Source organism: Eptatretus burgeri, chromosome 5 (genome assembly GCF_056783735.1).
Source record: "Eptatretus burgeri isolate ZD-2024b chromosome 5, Ebu_testis_v1, whole genome shotgun sequence".
Classification (NCBI taxonomy): domain Eukaryota; kingdom Metazoa; phylum Chordata; class Myxini; order Myxiniformes; family Myxinidae; genus Eptatretus; species Eptatretus burgeri.
The window spans coordinates 98,155,083-98,166,989 of record NC_140965.1 but is presented as its reverse complement, the minus strand read 5'-3'; the positions used below and the strand labels follow the sequence as shown (position 1 = coordinate 98,166,989).

At 52.2% G+C, this 11,907-nt stretch overlaps 1 protein-coding gene across 1 annotated transcript in view; it reads right to left on the bottom strand.

Annotated features, from left to right (window-relative positions):
- Nucleotides 1–11,907, bottom strand: part of SGPL1 (sphingosine-1-phosphate lyase 1) — a 57,339-nt gene that overhangs the window by 25,236 nt on the left and 20,196 nt on the right. The window contains exons 5-11 of the mRNA XM_085883095.1: nt 11,495–11,574; nt 11,289–11,417; nt 11,079–11,167; nt 10,827–10,935; nt 10,656–10,754; nt 10,031–10,177; nt 9,288–9,526 (exon numbers count right to left, since the gene is read on the bottom strand). Of these exons, the coding sequence (XP_085739221.1) occupies nt 9,288–9,526; nt 10,031–10,177; nt 10,656–10,754; nt 10,827–10,935; nt 11,079–11,167; nt 11,289–11,417; nt 11,495–11,574 (892 nt within the window). The remainder of the gene's footprint in view (nt 1–9,287; nt 9,527–10,030; nt 10,178–10,655; nt 10,755–10,826; nt 10,936–11,078; nt 11,168–11,288; nt 11,418–11,494; nt 11,575–11,907) is intronic.

The following is an 11,907-nucleotide window of genomic DNA, read 5'->3' as shown; positions in this document are numbered from 1 at the left end:
GCATCTCAAGGTCCTGGAGTGGCCGAGCCAGTCTCCAGACCTGAACCCAATAGAAAATCTTTGGAGGGAGCTGAAAGTCTGTGTTGTCCAGCGACAGCCCCGAAACCTGAAGGATCTAGAGAAGATCTGTATGGAGGGAGTGGGCCAAAATCCCTGCTGCAGTCTGTGCAAACCTGGTTAAGAACTATAGGAAATGTCTGATCTCTGTAATTGCAAACAAAGGTTTCTGTACCAAATATTAAGTTCTGTTTTTCTGATGTATCAAATACTTATTTCATGCAATAAAATGCAAATTAATTATTTAAAAATCATACAATGTGATTTTCAGGATTTTTGTTTTAGATTCCATCTTTCACAATTGAAGTGTACCTATGATAAAAATTACAGACCTCTACGTGCTTTGGAAGTGGGAAAACCTGCAAAATCGGCAGTGTATCAAATACTTGTTCTCCCCACTGTATGTGTATGTGTATATATATTGTTGCGGTATTCGCGCCCGCCGGCGTGCTGACGGCCACGTAACTCGAATCGCGGCACGTCGCCCACCGGACGGACAATCCAGTCGTGACCCTCTCGGACTAACGCCGGGAACCAGTCACGGGTGGACCTTTCGGTCTCACCGCGATCGAGCCAATCAGCCCCCGCGTGGAATAGGGTTGCTCGCCAAATTCGACCTACCTAAGTACCCACGCGGAGGGTAGACCGGGCGATCGCACCTCGCCGCAGGTCGACTTCGGACACGGGCCACTTAAGCGACCCGTTCCGTACTATCAGAATAACCGAGCGGTGTTATCGTCGACCTCGACGGTTCGATTAATTATCGAGCGTATTCAGCCCACTACCAACCCTTTACGTGAAGCAAGATGAGGATTCAATGGAGGAAAAGACGAAGCGAAGCGGGAGAACAGTTCAACAATAAAGCACATTTATTCGCGGCACACGGGAAGCACACAAATACAATTCCACCAAATGCACACAAAAAAAAAGAAAACACAATTCCATTTTCACAAAAAGCAAATATAAAAGTGAAAACACAGTGCAGAGCTAATACCGACTACCGAGCACACGGCAACACTTATACAATTCTACTTCACAGACGGCGCCGACAACACATACCCAAAACCAAGGAAAGAATACCCTCAAGAATGAGGCGGGCCTGAGGCCGAGACCGGGTCGCGCCTACCCGTCTGGTGATGAGACGCGGAGCGGCGATGGCGCCTCACTCTGCGGGCCTCGCGGACAGTGCCTGGCAGGGGGTGGGAAAGGGGCCCCCCTTGGTCGCACTATCTCAGCGCGGGGGGAAACAGGAGGGGGTTGCTGATGCTCGGGGTATAGAGGATCTTTATTATCCCTGGTGTGCGTCCACCTCGGCCAGGTCGCGCTGCCGGCCTTCCTCGGGCGTGCAGCTCCCGGCACCGTCGCGAGCACCCCCTCGTCTGCCTTCGCCGCTGCCGCCTCTCCGCCTCTGGACTCTCCACCCTGGACTCTTCTTTGGGCTCTCCTCGTTCGACTCTCTTCAGCTTCTCCAGCTACTGCAGGCTTCGGGCTCCAGACTTCCACACAGCTCTGACTGACGAACACGGTCCTTTTATCCCCCCGTAGCTTCGCCTATGACCCCCTCCCTTTGACCTTTCACCTCGCTCCCCATTGGCCCGAGAAAAAGTGGGCGTGAAGGCTTTTTGATCCACAAATTTGCATATATCGATCGTTCTGGAGGCGGGGCCAAATCGCCCCTCGCTCACCGATTGGACGGCAAAAAGTGGGCGTGTGTCGTTTTTGATCCGTTTTTGAAGCACAAAATCCGTGATTTTGTACACGCTGTTCAACGTGCGCCCTGCACGAGTCCAACACCGGTACCCACAGCGGGGCAAGAACGGTGGCGATGCTACGGTTGCGAGGTGTGACGTGAAGGTCGTGGCGGTTGTGGTGAAGCGGTGTTGTGGTTGGTGGTTGATGTTGTGGTTGTGGTGGTAATCATGGCGGTTGGTCCAAAATAAAGATAGTAAAAGAAAAACGGCTATCCTGAAGAGTCGCAGCTCGCATAAATGACATGTATTCCCACTAGACAACGGGTTCGGGCCTAACTACACATGTACTTACCGAGATACCTCACCTAAGGGACCTGAATGGTGGTTTGCGAATTTGGTAACCACAACACTACCCCCTCCCCTTTTTACAGACTCGTCCCGAGTCGTCAAATTTTCGTGTGCCATCATGTGTAGTTTTCCCCTAGTACATTTTACCTACGGATCCCTGAGTGCGACATTCATGGTATTCGTGTCCCCAAAATAAATAACCTGAGGGCTGCGTAACTATCTAAACAAACTCACTCACACGGACGACTTAAATAAAATTGCCGGCGCTAAGACATACATGCCGGGGGCGCACTCATATTTACAGTACATCTTAACCTTAACTTACAAATTTTACACTAAACCATGGCCCAGGATCAATGAACTCTGCAAAAGAAAAGCAGTTAGCAGGGAGCCAGGCTGCCCACATGCAGTCTCTGGCTCAAAACAATGCAGGTGACAGGGAACGTGGCTGGCTGCTCACACGCAGTCCAAGGCCTTCCCTTTTGAACTGAACTCAGTGAACCACAACGGTGCTTGGGCTGCACAAACGCAGTCTCCGTGCCAGCTCAAGTGGCACACGCAATGAGCACAACGAATGGATGCATGAACACAAACACGGTGCACGGGCCGCCACTGCAGGCCCGTGTTGTAGCTGCCAACAGGGCAGTTCTTGCAGCTTGCAAACTGTTGCCTTGATCCTGGCGCACATGGAAATGAACAGGGGGGGGCAAAGCAAAATTTGAACGGGGCTGGTGAACGTGGGCAGTGGGCATGGCATGGCAAAGGCAGCAGGCAAACACAGCCCGCAGAAGAAGGCCGCTGCAGGCAAACATAGCGGGCAGATGAACTGGCCGGCACAGGCCTTGAAGTACCACAGCTGCAGACGAAGTGGCCGGCACAGGCCTTGCAGCAACACAACAGCTGCCGATCAAGTGGGCCGGCACAGGCCTTGAAGTAACACAGCCAGCAGATGAAGCTGGCCAGCCTTTGCCGTTCAGTGGAGGTTGGTGGAGGGAGTGCGGTGGTGCTGGCCACTTGGAAGGCGGGCTCGGACCTACCTACCTGTCTCCCTCCCAACCTATCGCCTTTGCCTGTCACTGTACATACCCACTCCCTTAATTTGTGAAAAACCAATTTAGCCCCCTTAATTTTTTTGTTGTTTTTATTTTTACTTCCCCACTATAAATCGTCCCCTAACCCCCTTTATCGTCCTTGTTCGGCTAACCTATTCTGTCACCTAGCCTACTCCCAACCCCTACGTTCCCTTCCCGGAGGGGAACAAGGGAGAGCTAACGTCCTGTGTCGAGGCCCAACTCAAGCCTCAGAATGGCCTCCCCAGAGTTCGGCGATCTTAACACCAAGTGGGTCCAGCGGCCCACAACGACAGCGAGGGGATGGATGGTGCGGAGGGGTACATCTCCTAATCTACCCTAACCATTAACTCTTAAACTACCCCGGGGCTTTCAACAAGCGCCTCTCGCTTAAACTATTGGTTCTATAAACCCAGATTCCCGTCGCCTGTGTTGGTGTCCTTACAATTTCGGGCCTCGCCCCCCAATTTTCTCTCCGTGCCCTCACACGGTCTCCTGGCTGGGACACGTGGCTCCCTTTGGCAGGCACGACCCTCTGCCGAATCTCCCCCTATGGCACCCCCCGGCACTACACTGCCTCCGAGCCTACCAGCTCCCTAACACCGGGGAGTGCCCCCATGGCACCTCCCCTGAAACGCACACGTGGCAGGCCGGCCTCCCGGGCCCCTTTCCGAGGGTCACCCGTGCCCACAACACTGCCCACGCGGCTAATGGCGCCCCGGGCCCCCGCACCAAGCAGGCGCACCCGTGCCCACTACTCTATCCCGGCCCCCCATGGGCCCATGGCCTACCGCGGCCGACTAGCCTGGTGCCCGGGGTACCCACTCAGCGATACTCACCTTTCGCAGCCACGCTCCCAAGCCCGTCAACAGGGCTCCTGCACCCCTCCAAATGGGTCTCGAGCCTACTTTCCCACCAACAACAAAACGACCTCCATTTTTCAATTTGACTAACCCAGCTAACTCACTCTACACTGACCCCGGGGTCCCTTGGGCGGGAGTCACTCCTCCCCCCAATCACTCATCGCACCATGCATTCCCCATTCGCTCCACTCACACAGACCCGCTGGCCTCACTCACTCATCATGTCTTCACCTCATAACTCACCAACTCTTCAACACACACACCGCTGAACTCTGCCATCCTTCTAACTACATCCCCTAACTAACTCGTGCTCCCACGTCGTCCCTTAAACTACAGCACGTTCCTTTTAACCTACGTAGCTAAGCTACGTCCCCGCTACACATCCACAAGTCTGTCTCTGTCTCCAAATCATAAAATCATTTTATTTCCCAACCTAAATCTCACTAAATCCCTCTACCTAATCCATTCCACGGACTCCATGAGGACTTACCCCTGCCCCATGAAGTCGGTCTAACTAAGCTAACCCTTCCCCCTAACTAGTTTCCATCCTGTGCCCAGGCCAAGGGGGTCTTCCACCCCTTGCCCAGGAATCCTGTACACCCGAAAGTGAGGCTTGCTTTTTTTTTTTTCCATGCGCAGCACCTGCGCGGCAACTCAGAGCTCGCGCACTTTGCACCTGCCCGTGACGTCATGCAGCTGCACGTGTTCCTCGTCCCTCCTTGGACGGGACCATCCGGCAGAGATACCCCTCCTGCCGGATTCCAACCCCACGTGCAGCCATGGCGTCACCGTGCGCATAAAAAGAAAAAACACAAGCCCCACGTCTCGAGGGGTTCCCCACGCGAACACATGTGCTTTGCCCGTTGGAGCTTAACACACACGATCGCGTGGAGAACCCGTCCGGTCCAAATCCGTTTACCTGCCTAAACTTTGTCCGTCCGCGGGATCGGCAAATCCACCGCGTGCGTTTCCGGACCGGGACTTCACTCTCGCAAGCGAGCACGTGGTGGTCTCGTGCGTTGCACAGCACGAACCGCGTGCTCACTGCTGGGTGAACCCGGCACGGTCCACGAAATAGCTACAGCCGCTACCTGGCTTTCTTTCTTCTCATGTCGCCTTCGTCGTCGCCATTCAACCCACGCACACCTGCGTGTTACGACGCACACAGTCCACTCCATCACATTCACACCGGGAGACGCGGCTGCGTGCTCCCGCATGCCAACCGACATCTCCCTCACATACCGCTCTCTCACACACACGGTCTCCCTTGCACACAGCGACCTTGCACACGGCCGTTCACTCACGCATGCGGGGGCACTCACCCGCGGTGCCTCACTCGCACTCCGTGCCTCATCCACACACACGGGGGCACTCACCCGCGGTACCTCACTCATACACACGGCGACACTCACACACGCGGTCTCTTCCATACACGGTGCCTCACCCACACACGCGGGGGCACTAACCCGCGGTGCCTCACTCGCACTCCGTGCCTCACTCATACACGCGGGGGCACTTAACCGCGGTGCCTCATCCACACACGCGGGGGCACTCACCGCGGTTCCTCACTCATACTGGCCGTTTCACTCACACACACGGCCTCTTCCATACACGGTGCCTCATCCACACACGGCGTGCTGGGAAGCACGTACTCTGGCACCATCGCCACCACACCACTCACACACGGGGTCGCTTCCACACACGGGGACACACTCACGCCTTGCACCACACACACAGGGACAACCACACTGGGGATTCGAGTCCCCACAAGGGTCTCCGGGGCCTCTATACCCCCCAAGCTCTCCGTGCACCCGTCCACAGCACTCGTCCCCTCAACCTCGCAAAGCACGACCGAACTCACCTGGTCGTGACTCACCTCAAGGGGGCAGACTCCCTCCCCTCGTTCCTGGAGGAGGCCATCCAGCTGCTCGCACTGGGTCTCTACCCAGTCCGCCAGCTCACCCTCACTATCCTCCACTACCTCTGTGTGTGTGTGTGCGTCACTTACCCCGTCTTCCTCGTGTAGTCTTTCCTCTATTTTTTCTATCTCCCGTGTCTCTCCCAACTCTTCACCCTTTACCTCCCTTGTCTCAACTATTATTTCCTTTGTCACGGCCTTCATGCCCGCCTGCAGGCATCGGCCCATGTTCTGCGTCTCACCCCGGAACTTTTTCATCTCTTCCCTCATTTGCTGTGTATTCGCATCCATTTTTTCGATCATTTTCGCATTCATCTTTTCGTTCATTGCCGCCAGCATGGCGCATAGCTGGGCCATGTTGGATGCACTCAGCTGAGCCGTTTCGGCAAGGGTTGGGGAAGGGTTTTGGTGGAGAGGGGGGGGGGAGGTGTCATACACCGCGGCCGCTGCCGCACCCACCTCGGGCCCTGGGTTCAGTTGGGCGAGTCCGTGTTCCTGCACAATCAACATTTCCTGCACGGGGATTCCATCCTGGACCATGGATCCTACACATTCTACATCCATTTCTAATACCCCCGGCTCCCGCTCGCCTTGAGACGCCATCTTGCTTCTCGTGAAGGGTTAATTTCACTCGCTCGTAATTTGGAGGGAATCGGGGGTCGCTTCTCTCACCCCTGGACCGATTCCCGTGAATTTAGCCGGAGACAGGAGAGCCCGTTTTCCTGTTCTCCGATACCAGTGCCGCGAGGAGGGCGATGGATTTGTATCCCACTCCTGACACCAGTGTTGCGGTATTCGCGCCCGCCGGCGTGCTGACGGCCACGTAACTCGAATCGCGGCACGTCGCCCACCGGACGGACAATCCAGTCGTGACCCTCTCGGACTAACGCCGGGAACCAGTCACGGGTGGACCTTTCGGTCTCACCGCGATCGAGCCAATCAGCCCCCGCGTGGGATAGGGTTGCTCGCCAAATTCGACCTACCTAAGTACCCACGCGGAGGGTAGACCGGGCGATCGCACCTCGCCGCAGGTCGACTTCGGACACGGGCCACTTAAGCGACCCGTTCCGTACTATCAGAATAACCGAGCGGTGTTATCGTCGACCTCGACGGTTCGATTAATTATCGGGCGTATTCAGCCCACTACCAACCCTTTACGTGAAGCAAGATGAGGATTCAATGGAGGAAAAGACGAAGCGAAGCGGGAGAACAGTTCAACAATAAAGCACATTTATTCGCGGCACACGGGAAGCACACAAATACAATTCCACCAAATGCACACAAAAAAAAGAAAACACAATTCCATTTACACAAAAAGCAAATATAAAAGTGAAAACACAGTGCAGAGCTAATACCGACTACCGAGCACACGGCAACACTTACACAATTCTACTTCACAGACGGCGCCGACAACACATACCCAAAACCAAGGAAAGAATACCCTCAAGAATGAGGCGGGCCTGAGGCCGAGACCGGGTCGCGCCTACCCGTCTGGTGATGAGACGCGGAGCGGCGATGGCGCCTCACTCCGCGGGCCTCGCGGACAGTGCCTGGCAGGGGGTGGGAAAGGGGCCCCCTTGGTCGCACTATCTCAGCGCGGGGGAAACAGGAGGGGGTTGCTGATGCTCGGGGTATAGAGGATCTTTATTATCCCTGGTGTGCGTCTCCACCTCGGCCAGGTCGCGCTGCCGGCCTTCCTCGGGCGTGCAGCTCCCGGCACCGTCGCGAGCACCCCCTCGTCTACCTTCGCCGCTGCCGCCTCTCCGCCTCTGGACTCTCCACCCTGGACTCTTCTTTGGGCTCTCCTCGTTCGACTCTCTTCAGCTTCTCCAGCTACTGCAGGCTTCGGGCTCCAGACTTCCACACAGCTCTGACTGACGAACACGGTCCTTTTATCCCCCCGTAGCTTCGCCTTTGACCCCCTCCCTTTGACCTTTCACCTCGCTCCCCATTGGCCCGAGAAAAAGTGGGCGTGAAGGCTTTTTGATCCACAAATTTGCATATATCGATCGTTCTGGAGGCGGGGCCAAATCGCCCCTCGCTCACCGATTGGACGGCAAAAAGTGGGCGTGTGTCGTTTTTGATCCGTTTTTGAAGCACAAAATCCGTGATTTTGTACACGCTGTTCAACGTGCGCCCTGCACGAGTCCAACACTGGTACCCACAGCGGGGCAAGAACGGTGGCGATGCTACGGTTGCGAGGTGTGACGTGAAGGTCGTGGCGGTTGTGGTGAAGCGGTGTTGTGGTTGGTGGTTGATGTTGTGGTTGTGGTGGTAATCATGGCGGTTGGTCCAAAATAAAGATAGTAAAAGAAAAACGGCTATCCTGAAGAGTCGCAGCTCGCATAAATGACATGTATTCCCACTAGACAACGGGTTCGGGCCTAACTACACATGTACTTACCGAGATACCTCACCTAAGGGACCTGAATGGTGGTTTGCGAATTTGGTAACCACAACAATATATACACACGTATATGTGTGTGTGTGTGTGTGTGTTATGTCTGGCTTCCTTCTTGGGACTACTGTGCAGTAATGGTCTTTATTTTGATTACATACCCGTTCGGGGTAATCTGACTCGAACGTTCATCCTTTTGCAGGAAACAACACGAGTTTGTGCAGAATCATGTTGTCATCATGCAAAGCAACCTCAAGAGCAATTAAGAAGAGAATGGGTTATAGCCACTGGGCCATTGTGCAGTCAATGTCGTTTTGGGATCCAAAAGGATTGCCATTTGACTTGCAGCCACGTTGCTGATGTGCAGAGGAAACAGAAATCCAAAGCCACAGCTGAGGTGATCAAACCAGATGTTTATCGATATTCTTGCAACCTTTTTCAACAGGAAACATTTGGATGCCAATATCAGATGAGTGATGATCAACAAACATGCATTTCATTCACACCTTTGCAACCACAAAAGACAACCAGCAACAGTGTTCGATTGCAAGAAAAAGTTATTGCTTCAAAAAAAATTTTTTTTTTTAACCTTGATCGTCTGACTCTTCAACGACCCCAACACACCACTACTGTTGCATGGCTGTTTGAAGTTTTCTTTTTTCAGTAACATCGTCTTGTGTGCTTCAATTAGTTATACCTTAAAATGCTCATGAGATCTGATGAAATTGTCATCAGATCTCATGAGAAATCAGATGAGATTATGACAAGGAAGAAATACATTAAATGAGGAGAAAAGGTCATTTCAACACCCTAACTAATATAGAGTTAGAAAATACAGTTGTTAAAAGGACGGTAAAGAAAACGAAGAAAAGCAAGTTGGGTACGACCAAAGAGCAGCCAAAGGTCGACGAGAAAGGCCATAGGGCAATCAAGGCTGTTTACCCTTTCACTATTTCCCGCGTCGTTTCCACCACACCGTGTGTTGCTTCCACATAGCCACTCCGAGCGGTAGTCACGAGTGCCGCCCAGCAGGCCGCAATCACGCCTCCTGGCCGAGACCCCGCTATGGAGGGCGACGCATAGATTCCACCCTGCCAGTCTGGCGCCACAAAAAACTGGTAGTGACGGAGACGACGCTCCTTGAACAGCAGAACGGATGAACCTTTTGGGGCATAGCCGTACTGAAAGACGAGGAGTGAGGCACTTGTCGTTACATTTCCATTTTGTGAACCCAAAGCACAATTCAAATCAATTGAGGCACTTTGCATTCATGCCCAGTATGCACGAGATATAGATACGTGCGTCAGTGGTGATTGGAGGGGAGGAAAGTGAAAACAAATAATTGAACATGTTCACACGGTACCGGTAGTTTAAAAAATAATTTATGAACAATGAGATGATTGAAAAGAGGGCATAGAGAGGGAAGAACCATTGGCAGCGTGAAAAGGAATTTTAAATTCTACACACAGGCACACAAACACGAACCGAACAGGAAAGGAAAGTCAACGGAAATTGCAAAATTTGGCAAATGACACAACACAGCTGCTACTAGCATTGTGTCAGAAAAAAATAACTAAATAATCAAATTCAACCTGAAATACCGATACATGTTGAAGCAGAAAAATGAGAAGCGCACTAATTCACGGAAGTCAAGCACACCTGTGTTTGTGCAGTGGTCAACGCACCTTGTGAGTATCTGCAGAAATGCTGCAGACTCCTGGCAGCCGGAAATCGAGCGGTGGCAGAGGAAAACCGGCTTCATCCATGAAGGCGATGAGAAACCCACCCAGGCACGCATCCATGTGCAGAGGTACACCATGGCGCATTGCCAGCTGCAGGACAACACGTCTACGATTTGAACAAGACAGTGAGGCTTTGTGGAGGTATCGTGCTCTTTTTAACCATTGTCATTGCATTTCGTTTTACAGACTGGCAACGTTCACGACCGGTCAGCAAACAATGCCTCAAACTGTTCGGTCAACATTCCACTGTAAATGTGTAGTTATACTTTTCATTAAAAATGAGTGATACCACAGCTGAATACATCATGCCTACCATGTGAATTGTGTAATAGAATGCAGATGAACAATTGAGCATGGGGGGAGGGGGGGTAAAGGGTCAAACAACCTTTTCCTGCTTCATTGCTACAGGCTTGGCACTTTCGCCATATCAGACTTGAATGTGCTGTTCTCGTAAATAAGGGGTACTGACAACATCATCAGGGTAAAAAGGGAGAGTTTGGGTTGGAAGATAGTCATGGGTGCACCATGGAAGATAGTCATGGGACAGTGATAAAATACACCCACAGACCTTCGAAACTTCTTCCACAGGGTCGATGATGCCATGCGCAAATTGTGGAGTTGAACACACCAACATGGCGGTGTTCTTGGAGATGGCGCGTTGCATGGCCTGAGGATGGTAAACAAGTCAGGAACCCACAAGAGCCAGGACGGTGCACGATGTTGAGAGCGCAAAGGTTACCTTGACGTCAACCTTCATGGTATGTGGATCGAGAGGAACGTGCACGAGACGCATGCCAAAATACGCCGCCGCCTTGTCGAATGCCGCGTGTGCACTAATGGGGGCAACACTACCAAATACAAAGGACAGGAGTGAGCCAAACGGTATTTTAACTTTAATCACACAAGGCTTACACTCTATCTCCTAATTCTTCAACCACTGCATGCCTCCACTCCCATGTGATGCAAACGGACTCAAAATCTAGACACTCACATTTCAGGATGTTTTATCCCTTTTTCGTAAGCCAGGTCACGATAGGCTTTGCAAGCCATCAATATGCTCTCAGTTCCCCCCGATGTCACCTAGGAGAATAAAACGGAAGCATGGCGATTATGCAGCTGGCAACGTGGCTCTTTGGCAAAAATAGATCCTCATAAGGAGGAAAATAAGAACAAATATAAATCTGAGGATAGTGGAGCTTACAGTGCCGCATGAATCGGGTCCTCCATGGAAAAGATCACAACACATGGCCACAATCTCGGCCTCCATTTTCCTTACACCAGGAAATACATCTGGGTGGAGCGGGTTGCTCCATGCAAATTCCCCATAGACCTGCGTGGTGCAACAACAACGTTGATTCATTAGACTGCGGCATCTTATTTTTGCACAAAGTGCTCTTGAATACATACCTTGACCAGTAGCTTAGTGAGCTCTTCTTCTCCACTGTAAACCGTTCCTGAAACCTGTCCATTCTTCCAGCTGTCATTATCTGCATGCAGACATGCACATTCCATTGGTGATGACAGTACTTGGATCTTGAACAAAGGAACCTCAGGTCGGTACTTGTACTGGTTTCAGGTCAACCTTTGAGGCAAAACTATCATGTCAGAGTTAAGATACAATTTATAATCAACCCATCGCCCCTTGTATATGCAGAGCTGTAAATTCCCCTCCTTTCACCAATCCATGCGGACAGCCATAAATTCCTTTCCTTCACCAATTTTAGCCCATTCTTTATCCCCTCACCCTCTCTTTTCTCCTCTCCTCACTAAGTTCATCCAACATACAATTGGAGTACTGCTTGGCCAAGGCAGATCAAATA